The sequence below is a fragment of the Mustelus asterias genome, chromosome 14 (assembly GCF_964213995.1).
Source record: "Mustelus asterias chromosome 14, sMusAst1.hap1.1, whole genome shotgun sequence".
NCBI lineage: Eukaryota > Metazoa > Chordata > Chondrichthyes > Carcharhiniformes > Triakidae > Mustelus > Mustelus asterias.
Window position 1 is genome coordinate 657,894 of NC_135814.1, and position 18,857 is coordinate 676,750.

General features: G+C 46.8%; 1 protein-coding gene across 2 annotated transcripts in view; it reads right to left on the reverse strand.

Moving 5' to 3' along the window:
- Positions 1 to 7,467: 7,467 nt before the first annotated feature.
- Positions 7,468 to 18,857, reverse strand: part of retreg2 (reticulophagy regulator family member 2) — a 102,006-nt gene continuing 90,616 nt past the window's right edge. For both annotated transcript variants that reach the window (XM_078227766.1, XM_078227767.1), the window contains 2 exons: positions 8,745 to 8,880; positions 7,468 to 8,352 (listed from right to left, as the gene is read on the reverse strand). In XM_078227766.1, coding sequence (XP_078083892.1) covers positions 7,754 to 8,352; positions 8,745 to 8,880 — 735 coding nt within the window. In that variant the 3' untranslated portion in view covers positions 7,468 to 7,753. The remainder of the gene's footprint in view (positions 8,353 to 8,744; positions 8,881 to 18,857) is intronic.

Consider the following 18,857-nt stretch of genomic DNA (forward strand, 5'->3'; position numbering starts at 1 on the left):
AACTCCCTGAATTTCTCTCGTATGGCCCCCCTGCTCTTCCTACCTACATCATTTCAACCAATGTGTACAATCACATCCGTTTGACTACCTTCCTTTTTAAATATGCTTCCTACCCTCTCGGAGACATCCAGTACCCCGGCACCAGGGAGGCAGACTACCATCCTGGATTCTCGTTCAGTCCCACAGAAGCGCCTGTCCGTGCCTCTAACCATTGCGTCCCCCACAACTATCGCTCTCCTAAACCCCTTCTTTCCCTTCCGGACCCCTGAGCCTGTCTCCGTGGAGGCGATCTGGTCCTCGTGGCTTACCCCTGGAGGGTCATCCCCCTCCACAGAATCCAAAACAAGATACCTATTTTGGAGGGGGACAACCACAGGGGATCCCTCCACAGACTGCTCACTCCCTTCCCTTCTCCCATCTGTTGCCCATTCCTTTCTTTTATGGGAGACTGCCACTGGGGTATTTTCTGGCACATCACCCTTCTGACTATTACCCCTCCTAACTGTGCCCCACGTGTCTTCCTTCCGAGACCCTGGTGTCACTACCTGACTATAACTTTTATCTATTACTCTCTCATTTTCCCTAACTAAACTGAGTTCATCGAGCCTCAGCTCCAGCTCCCTTACACGATCCTTCAGGAGATGCAGTTCCACACATCTGGCACAGATATGGACTTCCGGGAGGCAAGTTGTCTCCAGGAACTCCCACATCCCACACCGAATGCAGTATACTGGCCTCCCACTCATACCAGCCATGTCCTTTTTAGTTTTGGGGATAAAACAAAAAGGGGGTGTAACCGAAGAAAAACAAACAAACAACCTTCCTCGCCTTCGCCGAAGCCCTGTGAGCCAAAGCCCTTTTAGCTCTCACTCTGTCCCCTGCTCACTCCGCTGCCCGCTAATGACGCTGCCCGCTCAAAGGTAAGGATACATTTTTGAACAGTAAAGGAATTAAGGGTTATGGTGAGAGGGCGGGTAAGTGGGGCTGAGTTCAAGAAAAGATCAGTCATGATCTTATTGAATGGTGGAGCAGGCTCAAGGGACCAGATGGCCTACTCCTGCTCCTAGGTCTTATGTTCTTAAATAAATTTGAGTGTATTTTTCAAGGTGGTGACCAGGTGTGTAGATGAGGGCAGTGCAACTGATGTAGTCTACATGGGCTTCAGTAAGGCTTTTGACAAGGTCTTGCATGAGAGACTGGTCAAGAAGGTAAAAGCCCATGGGATTCAGGACAATTTGGCAAATTGGATCCAAAATTGGCTTTGTGGCATGATGTGGAGATGCTGGCATTGGACTGGGGTAAGCACAGTAAGAAGTCTCACAACATCAGGTTAAAGTCCAACAGGCTTATTTGGTAGCACAAACTTTCGGAATGTCGCTCCTTCTTCAGGTGAAGGAGGAGCAACACTCCGAAAGCTTGTGCTACCAAATAAACCTATTGGACTTTAACCTGGTGTTGTGAGACGTCTTTTTGTGGCATGAGGCAGAGGGTGATGATCAAAGGTTTTTGGGATTGAGACTGTGTCCAGTGATGTGCCGCAGGGATTGGTGTCAGGTCCCTTGTTGTAGTGTATGTTAATGATCTAGATGAGGCACGATCAGTAAGTTGCATGCGATACGAAAATTGATGGTATGGTAAATGGCAAGAAGAAAGCCTTTGCTTACAGGATAATATAGGCAGGCTGGTCAGATGGACAGAACAGTGGCAAATGTTACCCTGAAGTGTGAAGTGATGCATTTTGGGAGGACTAACAAGGCAAGGGAATACACAATAAAGTAGGATGTTAGGAAGTACAGGGAACCAGAGGGACCTTGGGGTCCATGTCCAAAGATCCTTAAAGGCAGCAGGACAGGTAGATAAGGTGGTTAAGAAAGCATATGGGATACTTGCTTTTATTAGCAGAGGCATAGAATATAAGAGTAGGGAGGTTACGATGGAACTGTATAAAACGCTCATTAGACCACAGCTAGGGTACTGTAAGCAGCTCTGGTCACCACACTGCAGGAAGGATGTGATTGTGCTGGAGAGGGTGCAGAGGAGATTCACCAGGATGTTGCCTGGACTGGAACGTTTCAGCTATAAAGAGAGGCTGGTTAGGCTGGGGTTGTTTTCCTTAGAGCAGAGAAAGCTGAGGGAGGCACTGATCGAGGTGTATAAAATTATAAGAGGGTGGATAGTAAGGAACCTCACCCTTTAGTAGAGGGATCAATAACCAGGGGGCACAGACTTAAGGTAAGGAGTAGGAGATTTAGAGGGGATTTGAGAAAAAAAACTTTTTCACCCAGAGGGTGGTGGGAATCTGGCACTTTCTGCCTGAAAGGGTTGTAGAGGTGGGAACCCTCAACATTTAAGCAGCATTTAGATGAGCATTTTAAATGCCAAAGTGTACAAGGCTACAGTCCCAAGTGCTGGAAGATGAGAATAGAATAGACAGGTGCTTGATGGCCAACGCAGACACAGTGGGCTGAAGGGTCTCTTTCCATGTTGTAAATCTCTATGACACTCTCTGCCTGGCTGGCCTTGTCTGTCCAGTAACAGATAAATGTGAGGACGTGTCTCAAGAGAGTGTCAGTGACGAGCTTGACACAACTGTGCCGGGCTGATTGAGACACAGCACACAGATCCCTCTGGAAAGAATCGAAGTTGAGGGTCACTGGAATGGGTGATCCCCCACACAGCTGGAAATGTTTCCCAGCCCAATTGCCATCACTGAGCTTCTTGTGACGACAAGGGACCTCGGACATTCGGAGGTGGTTGGAGGGTTGCTGCAGATTCTAGCTGCTGGAGTCACCTGCAGACACGACCACATTGACCATCCTGTTGGCACTGCATCAACAGAGCCTGTGCCCCTCCTCCCAAAGGTCCCTCCCTGAGACTCTCACCTGGCCTCCTCTGCCTCCTGTACTCTATTCCTCTCCAGAGGAGGTCCCTGTACCCAAGTATACAATCCCCATTGTTTCTCGCAACTAAGGGTCCACTTTGCTGCAATCCTCAGACAAAGCTTCCAGGGAAGAGGAAGTCCTCAAAAACAGCTAGACAGGCTTAAAAACTACAGCAATCAAAGAAATCTGGCAAAACACTGAACTAAGAGCAACAAATTCATAAATAAACTGAAAGTTTGTGGGGCCAAATTCCCTCCAACTTGATTTTCAAATTTGCTGACAACACCACCGTAGTGGGTCGGATCTCAAACAATGACGAGACAGAGTACAGGAATAGGCCGGTTAGTCTTACTTCGGTGGTCAGTAAGTTGATGGAAAAGGTCCTTAGGGATAGGATTTACGACCATTTAGAAAGATGCAGCTTAATCCGGGATAGTCAGCACGGATTTGTGAAGGGCAAGACTGGCCTCACAAATTTGATAGAATTTTTTGAGGAGGTAACTAAATATGTCGATGAAGGTAGTGCAGTTGATGTCATATACATGGATTTTAGTAAGGCATTTGATAAAGTCCCCCACGGTTGGCTTATGAAGAAAGTAAGAATGTGTGGGATAGAGGGAAGTTTGGCCGATTGGATAGGTAACAGGCTATCTAACAGAATGTGGAGATGCCGGCGTTGGACTACAGAAGACAGAGGGTGGTGGATGGAAATTTTTTGGACTGGAAACCGGTTACCAGCGGAGTGCCACAGGGATCAGTGCTTGGTCCTCTGCTATTTGTAATTTTTATAAATGACTTGGAGGAGGGGGCTGAAGGGTGGATCAGTAAATTTGCTGATGACACCAAGATTGGTGGAGTAGTGGATGAGGTGGAGGGCTGTTGTAGGCTGCAAAGAGATATAGATAGGATGCAGAGCTGGGCTGAGAAATGGCAAATGGAGTTTAACCCTGACAAATGTGAGGTGATTCATTTTGGTAGGACAAATTTAAATGTGGATTACAGGGTCAAAGGTAGGGTTCTGAAGAATGTGGAGGAACAGAGAGATCTTGGGGTTCATATCCATAGATCTCTGAAGTTTGCCACTCAAGTGGATAGAGCCGTGAAGAAGGCCTATAGTGTGTTGGCGTTCATTAACAGGGGGTTTGAGTTTAAGAGCCGTGGGGTTATGCTGCAACTGTACAGGACCTTGGTGAGACCACATTTGGAATATTGTGCGCAGTTCTGGTCACCTCACTATAAGAAGGATGTGGAAGCGCTGGAAAGAGTGCAAAGGCGATTTACCAGGATGCTGCCTGGTTTGGAAGGTAGGTCTTATGAGGAAAGGTTGAGGGAACTTGGGCTTTTCTCTTTGAGCGGAGGAGGTTGAAAGGAGACTTGATAGAGGTTTATAAGATGATGAGGGGGATAGATAGAGTGAACATTCAAAGACTATTTCCTCGGGTGAATGGAGCGGTAACTAGGGGGCATAACTATAGGGTTCATGGTGGGAGATAGAGGAAGGATGTCCGAGGTAGGTTTTTTTACTCAGAGTGGTTGGGGTGTGGAATGGACTGCCTGCAGGGATAGTGGAGTTAGAAACTTTAGGAACATTTAAGAAGCTATTGGATAGGCACATGGAGTACTTCGGGATGATAGGGAGGAAATAGCTTGATCTGGGTTTCAGACAAAGCTCGGCACAACATCGTGGGCCGAAGGGCCTGTTCTGTGCTGTACTGTTCTATGTTCTATGAGATAGAGAATCTGGTGAACTGGTGCGGCAACAATAACCTCTCCCGCAATATCAACAAAACGAAGGAGATAGTCATCGACTTCAGGAAGCGTAGTGGAGAACATGCCCCTGTCTACATCAACGGGGATGAGTTAGAAATGGTCGAGAGCTTCAAGTTTTTAGATGTCCAGATCACCAACAACCTGTCCTGGTCCCCCCCATGCCGACACAATAGTTAAGAAAGCCCCACCAACGCCTCTACTTTCTCAGAAGACTAAGGAAATTTGGCATGTCAACTACGACTCTCACCAGTTTTTACAGATGCACCATAGAAAGCATTCTTTCTGGTTGTATCACAGCTTGGTATGGCTCCTGCTCTGCCCAAGACTGCAAGAAACTACAAAAGGTCATGAATGTAGTCCAATCCATTACGCAAACCAGCCTCCCATCCATTGACTGTCTACACTTCCCTCAGCAAAGCAGCCAGCATAATTAAGGACCCCACGCACCCCAGACACTCTCTCTTCCACCTTCTTCCATCAGGGGAAAGATACAAAAGTTTGAGGTCATGTTTCAACTGACTCAAACAGTTTCTTCCCTGCTGTCAGACGTTTGAATGGACCTACCTCACATTAAGTTGATCCTTCTCTACACCCTAGCTATGACTGTAACACTACATTCTCCACTCTCTCCTTCCTTCTTTATGAACAGTATGCTCTGTCTGTATAGCATGCAAGGAGCAATACTTTTCACGGTATCCCGATACACATGACAATAATAAATCAAATGAAATCAAAACGTACTTGTGCTCTGGAGGCCTTTTATCCCACCCTTGGACAGCAATTTGCTAAATAAATGTTGCATGCCTGTCTGTTTAACCATGCAACGTGCGAAAAATTGCACGGCAATGGGAAATTGCAGCCATTCGGCTTTGCAATGGCTTTAATTGACCCTTTAATTGCTGGCGACTACAGCTCTAATCCTCGCAGGTAGCTGCTGACCTCAGTATTACACAATTACATTGGGATTCCTGACCAACGTCAGTGTGTGCAATTTTATACGCGTTAGGGTCGAACTTACGCTCTACATCGGAATGTAACAATTAGACCATAAGCATTGGCAGATATTTATAAAAACATACAACTCTCAACAATATATTTCATTGAGAAAAATGAGAAGGATCTGTGGCTGACTAAGGACGTTTAGGGTGGTATCGAATTGGAAGAATAAAATATTACAGATTAATGGTCGGCCAGAAGATTGGGAATTACTGTTTTTTAAGAGAACAGCAAAGGAGAACTATAAATTACAACGAGTGTAAACTAGTGAGAAATATAACAAGAGGTTCTACAAGTCTCTAAAAAACTAATGGGACTAAAAGCTGCCAAGTCTCCTGGAGCTAATGGCCTGCATCCCAGGATCTTAAAGAAAGTGGCTCAGGAGATAGTGGAAGCATTGTTTTGATTTTTATTCTTTCATTAGGATAGAGAGTATATCACTCCTCCTTTTCACCAGTATCTGAAAAGTCGGGGGCTCATTCTCTTCCATGGCCAGGTATTGTTGAACAATATAATATTCAGAAATGATTGGACAGAGTGCTGCAGGAATATAAGGAGATGTGATAGCACAGCAGGGATAAAGCGAGCGGGCCAGGGGGCACCGCCACCGGGCACCACAACAGGGGGAGCAGGCACCATGACAGGGCCAGAGGGGGAGCGGGCACCATGACAGGGCCAGAGGGGGAGCGGGCTCTACAATAAATCTGGAGCTGAAAGCTCGTCTCAGTAATGGGGACCATGAAACCATAATTGATTGTCATAAAAACCCATCTAGCTCACTAATGTCCTTTAGGGAGGGAAATCTGGTGTCCTTAATCCAGTCTGGCCTGCAAGCGACTCCAGACCTACAGTGTTTGACTCTTAACGGCCCTCTGTCATGTCTAATAGGCCACTTCAAGGGCAATTAAGCATGGGCAACAAATGCTGGCCCTGCCAACAATGCCCACATCCCATGAAAGAGTAAAAAAGACGAGTTAAACTAATTAAACTACAAATGAGTAAAGCATTAAAGCTAACTCCTTATAAAATAAAGTGACATCAGCAAAAAGGAAGCAGCTAACTGGTGTCGCTATTTATTTAAGTCTTAACGTTCAGTGGGAGTGCTCTGAAGGATCACCAGCTGAAACTTTACCTCCATTTCTCTCCACAGTTGCTGCCAGGGCAGCAGGAGCACAAATATAAAAAGGAATTGGTGCTAAATCTTTACAAATCATTGGTTTGGCTACAGCTGGAATATTGTGCACAGTTCCGGGCAGTCACAGCACAGGGATGATGATTAGGGCTTTCGAGACATCTGCACTCACTTTCTCACAGACACCTCCACGTGGAGTGCTGCACTGTCAGAGGTGCTGTTTTTCAGATAAGACTAAAAAGAGGCTGTCTGCTCTCAGGTGGGTATAAACGCGCCTACATACTATTCTGAAGAGCAGGGTTGTTCCCCCCGCCCCCAGTGTCTGGGCTCAATAGTTATCCCTTGACCAAGGTCACTAAAAAGAACAGTTCTGGTTATTATCACAGTGCGGTTTGTGGGATCTTTTCTACAAACCAGTTGTCACAATTTATACATTACATCAGTGAGCACACTTCAGAAATAGCATCCTCAAACTGTGAAAGACACAAGAGTGATGCGAGTCTTCCTTTTGCATTCACACTCTCACAGCCCCTTTGCCCATTTAGTCACCTCTGAACCCAGGGAGCACTCAGCATCATCCTGGGCGAGGTTAGATCGGTCAGCACAGATCAGGGATGGAGCATGGGGTTTTCAGGCTGTGTGTAACTCAGTACCACATCAGGCAAAGCATTAACCAACTGAAGAAAATCTAGTCAATAAATTTAATGAGCTGTGTACTAAGTAAACATTGCTGCTCTTGTAATGAGAATGTGTGTCTGTGGGAACGATAACCCACTGAAGAGGCTTTTCACCTTGGACTGGAGACAGAGGTCCAGTAGTACTACACAATAAGGGACTGGGGAAATAGGTCTGGGAATGGCAGTGCCACACACACCAAGGGACCAGGCATGGGTTCAGGGGAGGTTCGATGCCAAACAATGAGGGGCACAGCAGGTCTTTCTAACTAACCCAGTAGGCAGGCTAGCTTCTGACACTAGCTCTTCCTGAACTGCTGGTCTTCTGTAACCTGCAACGTGCTCTGTCCCCTGTCCACCTGTCTGAGTTGCTCATTCAGACCAAGCTCTTTGTCCATCTGATCCAGCTCTCCCTGGTCCAGCAGCTCAAAATCATCCACCTCCTCGTGGGATTCTCCCTCTTGCGGTTCCAATTCCATCGATCCCACCCGGGAGAGGCGCTGCTGCGATTCAGTGGGAAGAAATTCTGAGCTCTCGGAGTGGCTCTCTGTCAGTGGATTAGAAAGCAGGGCAGATAGTGTGTTCTGGACCACCGTGCTGATTGTTGAGTTTACAATCTCCTCACTGAAGGCCTGTAGATTCAAGCTTAGAGCAGACACTTGGTCAGTCTTTGGATTGTTCATTGTTGCCTCATTCCCATTGAAATGTGTGTTTACAAAGTGCAGAGGGGAGCTCAGGGTCTGAATGAAGAATTGAGTGTCCAGACTGCTGATACCGGGCTCCGACGAGACCTGCGAGGGGTTCCCATCATTAGCCAGGTCCTCCACAGAGGGAAACTGCGGCAGGTCTTTAGCAAAAGCTTCTTCTGGTTCACTGTGCAAGCTCTGCTGGTCCAAATCTGAAATCACAGGAAGGTGATCACAATCTTACTGCACAGGAAGAGTTTATTCAACACAAGTACCTGTGCTGGCTCTTTGAAAGAACTATCCAATTGGTGTCACTCCCTCTGCTCTTTCCCCATACCCTGGCAAATCTTTTCCTTTTCAAGAATCTGGAGGAAAATGAGAAATGTTTGAAACAGTGAAAAATGATTCAATTGTAACGTTCCAAAGGGAACGGGATAAATATTTGAAGGGGGAACTATTTATGATGCGATGGGAAAGAAGGAGGGAGTGGGGTTAATTGGATAGATTTTTCAGAAAACTGGCACACATACGATGCGCTGAACAGCCTCCTCTGTGCTAAAGGATTCTACAAATATACCAGCGCCTTACAGGACATCTGACTTACCTTCTGACACATCTGAGAGTTGTGGGGTTGTCCCTCGGGACATTGTGAATCCTCCACTTTCTAGAATAGAAGCCTCTTCGTCCGACAGTTCTGAGTCGGTGATAGCAAAAGCCAGAGCAGTCGTCCTGACATCTACCTGCCAATATTGAGAAAGTCTCAGACTGAGCAGCTCACACATGGACAACTTTCCCTTCCCCACCAAAACTTCACCCTCATTGATGCCAACCTCTGGAAAACCCCAGATATCCAATCTCACCTCCATCCACACACCCACTACACGTCCCCGTCTACAACCACAACTCTCCAACCCCAAATCCTCCGACCTTCATCATTTCCGACTGATATTCCCATCCTGACCTTGCTGATTCACACACCTCTGACCCCAATCCTGAACCCCACCAGCTCTGCGCCCAATAACCTCCCTGACCTCCAATAACTTAAAACCATAAGAAATAGGAACAGGAGTAGGCCATTCGGCTCCTCGAGCCTGTTCTGCCATTCAATAGGATCATGGCTGATCCGACATTCCTCATGTCCACTTTCCTGCCTCCCCCCCCCCCCCCCCCCAACCCTTGATTTCCTTACTGATCAAAAATCTATCTCAGCCTTAAACATACACAAGGGCTCTGTTCCCACAGCTCTCCAAGCTCCAAAGACTCTCAACCCTCAGAAGAACACATCGGATGCTCGAGGAGTATAAAAAGTGCAAGAAGCTACTTAAGAGGGAAATCAGGAGGGCTAAAAGAAGACATGAGGTTGCTTTGGCAGACAGAGTGAAGGAAAATCCAAAGAGCTTCTATAGGTATGTTAGGAGCAAAAGGATAGTGAGGGATAAAATTGGTCCTCTTGAAGACCAGAGTGGTAGACTGTGTATGGAACCAAAAGAGATGGGGGAGATACTAAATGGTTTTTTTGCATCCGTATTTACTGAGGAAACGGGCATGGAGTCTACGGAAATAGGGCAAACTGGTAGGGAGGCCATGGAACCGTTACAGATTAAAGGGGAGGAGGTGCTCGCTGTCTGGAGGCAAATCAGAGTGGATAAATCCCCAGGACCGGACAGGGTATTCCCACGGACCTTGAGGGAAGCTAGTGTTGAACTTGTAGGGGCCCTGGCAAACATATTTAAAATGTCAGTATTCACGGGGGAGGTGCCGGATGATTGGAGGGTGGCTCATGTTGTTCCGTTGTTTAAAAAAGGTTCCAAAAGAAATCCGGGAAATTATCGGCCAGTAAGTTTGACGTCGGTGGTGGGCAAGTTATTGGAATGTGTGATAAGGGATAGGATCTACAAATATTTGGATAGACATGGACTTATTAGGGAGAGTCAACATGGCTTTGTGCGTGGTAGGTCATGTTTGACCAATCTATTAGAGTTTTTCAAGGAGGTTACCAGGAAAATGGATGAAGGGAAGGCGGTGGATGTTGTCTACCTGGATTTCAGCAAGGCCTTTGACAAGGTCCCTCATGGGAGGTTAGTTAGGAAGGTTCAGTCGCTAGGTATACATGGGGAGGTAGTAAATTGGATAAGACACTGGCTCAATGGAAGAAGCCAGAGAGTGGTTGTGGAGGATTGCTTCTCTGAGTGGAGGCCTGTGACTAGTGGTGTGCCGCAGGGATCAGTGTTGGGTCCATTGTTGTTTGTCATCTATATCAATGATCTGGATGATAATGTGGTAAATTGGATCAGCAAGTTTGCTGATGATACAAAGATTGGAGGTGTAGTGGACAGTGAGGAAGGTTTTCAAAGCTTGCAGAGGGATTTGGACCAACTAGAAAAATGGGCTGAAAAATGGCAAATGGAATTTAACGCAGACAAGTGAGAGATATTGCACTTTGGAAGGACAAACCAAAGAAGAACGTACAGGGTAAATGGTAGGACTCTGAAGAGTGCAGTTGAACAGAGGGATCTGGGAATACAGGTACAGAATTCCCTAAAAGTGACGTCACAGGTGGATAGGGTCGTAAAGAGTGCCTTTGGTACATTGGCCTTTATAAATCGGAGTATCGAGTATAAAAGTTGGAGTGTTATGGTAAGGTTATATAAGGCATTGGTGAGGCCGAATTTGGAGTATTGTGTACGGTTTTGGTCACCTAGTTACAGGAAGGATGTAAATAAGATTGAAAGAGTGCAGAGAAGGTTCACAAGGATGTTGCCGGGACTTGAGAAGCTGAGTTACAGAGAGAGATTGAATAGGTTGGGACTTTATTCCCTGGAGCGTAGAAGATTGAGGGGAGATTTGATAGAGGTGTATAAGATTTTGATGGGTATAGATAGAGTGAATGCAAGCAGGCTTTTTCCGCTGAGGCTAGGGGAGAAAAAAACCAGAAGGCATGGGTTAAGGGTGAAAGGAGAGAAGTTTAAAGGGAATATTAGGGGGGGCTTCTTCACGCAGAGAGTGGTGGGAGTGTGGAATGAGCTGCCGGATAAAGTGGTCAATGCGGGGTCACTTTTAACATTTAAGAAAAACTTGGACGGGTTCATGGATGAGAGGGGTGTGGAGGGATATGGTCCAAGTGCAGGTCAGTGGGACTAGGCATAAAATGGTTCGGCACAGACAAGAAGGGCCAAAAGGCCTGTTTCTGAGCTGTAATTTTCTATGGAAATTCCTCCTCATCTCATACCATTAAATTGGCACCGCTTTATTCTCAGACTGTGCCCTCTGGTCCTAGACTCTCCCATGAGGGGAAACATCCTCTCCGCATTTACCCTGTCGAGCCCCTTCAGAATCCAATATGTTTCAATGAGATCACCTCTCATTCTGCTAAATTCCAATGAATCGCAGCATAGAACATAGAACATAGAAAGCCACAGCACAAACAGGCCCTTCGGCCCACAAGTTGCGCCGATCACATCCCCACCTCTAGGCCTATCTATAGCCCTCAATCCCATTAAATCCCATGTACTCATCCAGAAGTCTCTTAAAAGACCCCAACGAGTTTGCCTCCACCACCACCGACGTCAGCCGATTCCACTCACCCACCACCCTCTGAGTGAAAAACTTACCCCTGACATCCCCCCTGTACCTACCCCCCAGCACCTTAAACCTGTGTCCTCTCGTAGCAACCATTTCAGCCCTTGGAAATAGCCTCTGAGAGTCCACCCTATCCAGACCCCTCAACATCTTGTAAACCTCTATCAGGTCACCTCTCATCCTTCGTCTCTCCAGGGAGAAGAGACCAAGCTCCCTCAACCTATCCTCATAAGGCATGCCCCCCAATCCAGGCAACATCCTTGTAAATCTCCTCTGCACCCTTTCAATGGCTTCAACATCTTTCCTGTAATGAGGTGACCAGAACTGCGCGCAGTACTCCAAGTGGGGTCTAACCAGGGTCCTATAAAGCTGCAGCATTATCTCCCGACTCCTAAACTCAATCCCTCGATTAATGAAGGCTAGTACGCCATACGCCTTCTTGACCGCATCCTCCACCTGCGAGGCCGATTTAAGAGTCCTATGGACCCGGACCCCAAGGTCCTTCTGATCCTCTACACTGCTAAGAATGGTACCCTTCATTTTATACTGCTGCTCCATCCCATTGGATCTGCCAAAATGGATCACTACACACTTATCCGGGTTGAAGTCCATCTGCCACTTCTCCGCCCAGTCTTGCATTCTATCTATGTCTCGCTGCAACTTCTGACATCCCTCCAAACTATCCACAACACCACCTACCTTGGTGTCGTCAGCAAACTTACCAACCCATCCCTCCACTTCCTCATCCAGGTCATTTATGAAAATGACAAACAGCAAGGGTCCCAGAACAGATCCCTGGGGCACTCCACTGGTCACTGACCTCCATGCAGAGAAAGACCCCTCCACAGCCACTCTCTGCCTTCTGCAGGCAAGCCAGTTCTGGATCCACAAGGCAACAGCCCCTTGGATCCCATGCCCTCTCACTTTCTCAAGAAGTCTTGCATGGGGGACCTTATCGAACGCTTTGCTGAAGTCCATATAGACCACATCCACCGCTCTTCCTTCGTCAATGTGCTTGGTCACATTTTCAAAGAACTCAACCAGGCTCGTAAGGCACGACCTGCCCCTGACAAAGCCGTGCTGACTACTTTTGATCATACTAAACTTCTCTAGATGATCATAAATCCTGTCTCTCAGGATCCTCTCCATCAACTTACCAACCACTGAGGTTAGACTCACCGGTCGGTAATTTCCCGGGCTGTCCCTGTTCCCTTTCTTGAATATAGGGACCACATCCGCAATCCTCCAATCCTCCGGAACCTCTCCCGTCTCCATCGACGATGCAAAGATCATCGCCAAAGGCTCCGCAATCTCCTCCCTCGCCTCCCACAGTAACCTGGGGTACATCCCATCCGGTCCCGGCGACTTACCAACCTTGATGCCATTCAATAGTTCCAACACATCCTCTTTCTTTATGTCCACATGCTCGATCCTTTCTGTCCTCCGCAATCCAGCAGTACAACCACCCAGATCCCTTTCCACCGTGAATACCGAGGTAAAGTATTCATTAAGCAGCTCCGCCATTTCTAACGGTTCCGCACAAACTTTTCCCCCTTCACCTTTTAAGGGTCCTATGCCTTCACATCTCATCCTTTTACTCTTGACATATTTGTAGAAAGCCTTGGGATTCTCCTTAATCTTACCCGCCAAGGTCTTCTCATGACCCCTTCTCGCTCTCCTAATTTCCTTCTTAAGCTCCTTCCTACATCGCGTATACTCCTCTAAATCCTTAACACCTCCTAGCTCTCTGAACCTTCTGTACGCCTCTCTTTTCTTATTCACCAGGTTCATCACAACCTTCGTGCACCACGGTTCCCGTACCCTACCAACACCCCCCTGTCTCATCGGAACGTTGTCATGCAGAGCTCCAGACAAACATTCCTTGAAAATCCTCCACTTTCCTTCGGTACTTTTCCCCAAGAATGCCTCCTTCCAATTTACCCGTCTAATTTCCTCCCTGATGACACTGTATTTCCCTTTACTCCAGAGAAACACTTTCCTAGCCTGCCTGACCCTATCTCTTTCCAATGCTATCGTGAAGGAGATAGAATTATGATCGCTATCCCCAAGATGCTCACCCACCGAGAGATCCTCCACCTGTCCAGGTTCATTAGCCAGCACCAGATCAAGAACAGCCTCTCCTCTAGTAGGCTTATCCACATACTGTGTCAGGAAACTCTCCTGGACACACCTAACAAACTCCTCTCCATCCAAACCCCTAGCCCTAGGGATATTCCAATCTATGTTTGGGAAATTAAAATCTCCCATCACGACAACTCTGTTATTCCTACATCTCTCCAGGATCTGTTTCCCCATCTGCTCCTCAACATCTCTGTTACTATTGGGCGGCCTATAGAAAACACCCAGCAAAGTTACCGACCCCTTCCTGTTCCTAACATGTTTAACCTTTCCTCATTAGACAATCCCTCCATATCTGGGATCATCCTAGTGAACGTTTTCTGAACTGTCTCCAATAAAATAATATCTTTCCTTCAATAAGGGGCGACATGGTAGCACAGTGGTTAGCACTGCTGCTTCACAGAAGCCAGGGACCTGGGTTCGATTCCCGGCTTGGGTCACTGTGTGGAGTTTGCATGTTCTCCGTGTCTGCGTGGGTTTCCTCCGGGTGCTCCGGTTTCTTCCATATTCTGAAAGTCGTGCTACTTAGGTGCATTGTCCTGAACAGGTGCAGGACTCTGTCGACTAAGGGAATTACAGTATCACAGTAACTTCATTGCAGTGTTAATGTAAGCCTTACTTGTGATTAATAAATAAACTTTAAGGGAACTAACACTGCTCACAGTGCTCCAGATGTGGTCTCACCAGTACCTTGTACATTTGCAGCAAGGCTTCCCTACTCTAATACTTCAAAAGTTTAGTTTAAAAAGTTTATTTATTAGTGCCACAAGTAGGCTTACATTAACACTGCAATGAAGTTACTGTGAAAATCCCCTAGTCGCCACACTCCGGCGCCTGTTCGGGTACACTGAGGGAGAATTTAGCATGACCAATGGACCTAACCAGCACGTCTTTTGGACTGTGGGAGGAATGCTGCAGCTTTATAGGACCCTGGTTAGACCCCACTTGGAGTACTGCGCGCAGTTCTGGTCACCTCATTACAGGAAAGATGTTGAAGCCATTGAAAGGGTGCAGAGGAGATTTACAAGGATGTTGCCTGGATTGGGGGGCATGCCTTATGAGGATAGGTTGAGGGAGCTTGGTCTCTTCTCCCTGGAGAGACGAAGGATGAGAGGTGACCTGATAGAGGTTTACAAGATGTTGAGGGGTCTGGATAGGGTGGACTCTCAGAGGCTATTTCCAAGGGCTGAAATGGTTGCTACGAGAGGACACAGGTTTAAGGTGCTGGGGGGTAGGTACAGGGGGGATGTCAGGGGTAAGTTTTTCACTCAGAGGGTGGTGGGTGAGTGGAATCGGCTGACGTCGGTGGTGGTGGAGGCAAACTCGTTGGGGTCTTTTAAGAGACTTCTGGATGAGTACATGGGATTTAATGGGATTGAGGGCTATAGATAGGCCTAGAGGTGGGGATGTGATCGGCGCAACTTGTGGGCCGAAGGGCCTGTTTGTGCTGTGACTTTCTATGTTCTATGTTCTATGAAACCGGAGCACCCAGAGAAAACCCACGCAGACACGGGGAGAATGTGGGAACTCCGCATAGATAGTCATCCAAGCTGGGAATCGAACCCAGGTCCCTGAAGCTGTGAGGCAGCAGTGCTAACCACTGTGCCGCCCCCTTCAATACCCTTGCTGGGAATATTTTTGCTGGACATACCATATTTCCACATTGCAGGTACATGCCAGTATTGTAGCTGAATGGAACAGCTTGGCTGGGAAAACAGCAAGTCTGGAGCACAAGTTTTCAGCACTATTGCTGGAATGTTGTCAGGGTCCACACGCTTTGCAGTATCCAGTACCTTCAGCCATTTCTCAATAACCATATTGAGTGAATTAAATTAACTGAGGACTGATATCTGTAATGCTGGGTACCCAGTAAGAGTTTTAACAACACCAGGTTAAAGTCCAACAGGTTTATTTGGTAGCAAATACCATTAGCTTTCGGAGCGCTGCTCCTTCGTCAGATGGAGTGGAAATCTGCTCTCAAACAGGGCACAGAGACACAAAATCAAGTTACAGAATATTGATTAGAATGCAACATCTCTTTAACCTGTGCTTAATGCTCCCTCCACTCACATTGTCTGTATCTTTAAGATCTGGTTGGTTGTAGGGATTCGCATTCTAATCAGTATTCTGTAACTTGATTTTGTCTCTGTGCCCTGTTTGAGAGCAGATTTCCACTCCATCTGACGAAGGAGCAGCGCTCCGAAAGCTAATGGTATTTGCTACCAAATAAACCTGTTGGACTTTAACCTGGTGTTGTTAAAACTCTTACTGTGTTCACCCCAGTCCAATGCCAGCATCTCCACATCATGCTGGGTACCTCCAGGGGAGGTCGAGGTGGCTCATCCACTCGGAACTTCTGGCTGAAGTTTGTAGAAAATGTTTCAGCCTTATCTTTTGCACTGATGTGCTGGGCTCCTCCATCATTGAGGATGGGGATAATAGTGAAGTCTCCTCCTCCAGTGAGTTGTTTAATTGTCCACCACCATTCAGGGCTGGATGTGGCAGGATTGCAGAACTTGGATCACATCCGTTGGCTGTGTAATTGCTTAGCTCTATTACTTGCTGCTTATACTGTTTGGCACACAAGTAGTCCTGTATCATAGCTTCACCAGGTTGACACCTCACCTTTAGGTGCACCTGTTGTTACCCCTGGCATGCCCTCCTGCACTGTTCATTGACCTGTTGGACTTTAACCTGGTGTTGTTAAACTTCTTACTGTGTTTACCCCAGTCCAACGCCGGCATCTCCACGTCATGACTCTTCATTGAACCAGGGTTGATCCCCTGGCTTGGTGGTAATGGTAGAGTGGGGGATATTCCAGGCCATGAGGTTACAGATTGTGGTTAAGTACAATTCTGCTGCTGATGATAGCTCATTGCACCCCATGGATGCTCTGTCTTGAGCAGCAAGATCTGTAAGATCTGTTCCAATTTAGCATGGTGATAGTGCCACAACCATGATGGAGGGTATCCTCAATGTGAAGACAGGACTTTGTCTCCATGAGGACTGTGTGAGTCATTCTTACCGATACGGTCGTGGACAGATGCATCTGCAGCAGGCAGGTTGGTGAGGATGAGATCAAGTATGTTTTTCCCCTCTTGTTAGTTTACTCCACCAGCTGCAGTCCCAGTCTAGCAGCTGTGTCCTTTCGGACCTGGACAACTTGATCTGTGGATGCTACCAAGCCACTCTTGGTGATGGAAACTGAAGTCCCCCACACTCAGTGCTTCTTCCAAGTGGTGTTCAACATGGTGAAGGACCGATTCAATAGTGGTGGTAATCAGCAGGTGATTTTGTTGTCCATGTTTGAACCTGGTGCCATGAGACTTCATGGGGTCCAGAGTTGATGTTGAGGACTCTCAGGGCAACTCCCACCTGACTATATGCCACTGTACCGCCACTCTGCTGAATCTGTCCTGCTGGGAATTATTTGAATATAATGGTGGTAACTAGGACATTATCTGCAAGGTATGATTCTGTGAGTATGATTATGTCAGACTGCTGCTTGACTAGTCTGAGAGACAGCTCTCCCAATTTTGGCACAAGCCCCAGTGTTAGTAAGGAGGGCTTTGCAAGGTCAAGAGGGCGGGGTTTGCCAGTCATTTCTGGTGCCTGGATCAATATCAGGTAGTGCATCTGACTTCATTCCTTCTTGTTTTCTTTGTAGTGTTGAATACAAATGAGTGGCTTGCTAGGGCATTTAAGATTCAACTACATTGCTGCAGATCTGTCATATCTGGGCCAGATCAGGTAATGACGACTAGTGTCATTCCCTAAAGCAGTGTTTTTCAAAGTGGGTGTCATGACCTGCGAGCTGTGCATGGGATGCTGAAAAAAATGGGTCATCAAAAGTGATCCCCAAAGATTGCCTGACCTTTTCTTCCCATTTTCTCTCTGGGTAAATTCTTGCCAATTGACTTGGTGCCAATTTTCTTTCCCTTTCCGGTAGGCTGAGTATAGGCATGCATCATTTTATTATACTAAAGGGAGGGCCAGAGACAAGTAGTAAGTGAATGTGGTGTGAGTCACGAGGGAAAGCCATTTAGTAAAAGTGACTCACCAGAAAAAAAGTGCAGAGGGATCTGGGTGTCCTGCTACATAATGCTCAAAAAATTAGATTGCAGGCACAGTAAGTGATTAGGAAGGGAGATGGAATGTTGGTGTTTATTGCAAGGGGAATGAAATATAAAACTAGGAACGTTTTACTGCAGCTGTACAGGGCCTTGGTCAGACCACATCTGGAATACTGTGCCCAGTTTTGGTCTCATTATTTGAATATATAATTGCATTGGAGACAGTTCAGATAAGGTTACCTGACTAATCCCTGCAATGAGGGGCTGCTTGTCTTTTGAAGAAAGGTTGAACAGGTTGGGTCTATACCCACTGAAGCTTAGAATAAGAGATTACCTGAATGAAACATCCTAGACTCTGAGGGGACACCCGGTGGATGTTTCCACTCCTGAGAGAGACTAGAACCAGGGGACGCAGTTTAAGAATAACAGGTCTCTATCTTTTAAGACAGAAATGAGGAAATGTTTTCTCTCAGAACGTCATTAGCAGGTTGAATGGTCTTCCCCAGAAAGCAGTGGAGACTGGGCCATTAAACCTATTGAAGGCAGAGTTAGATAGATTTTGACAAGGGAGTCAAGAATCACGGGCAGGGGTGGAGGGGCAGACAGGGAGCTGAGAACACAACCAGATCAGCTCTGATCTCACTTGAGTGGCGTGTGCTTAAAAGCAGGAAAGTTAGGCGAAAACTTTATGAAGCTCTGGTTCCACCACAATTAGAGTACTGCATCCAGTTCTGCTCACCACACTTCAGGAGGGATACAAGAGTCTTGAGGGAGAGCAAGGGAGATTTTTCTGAATGGTTCCAGGGATGGAGGAGTTTAACTACAAGTGTGGATTGAAAAAACAGGGTCTGTTCTCTTTTGAGAAAAGGAGATTGGACGGAGAGTTGATAGAAGTATAAAGGGTAACAAGTTTGAATAAGGTAGAC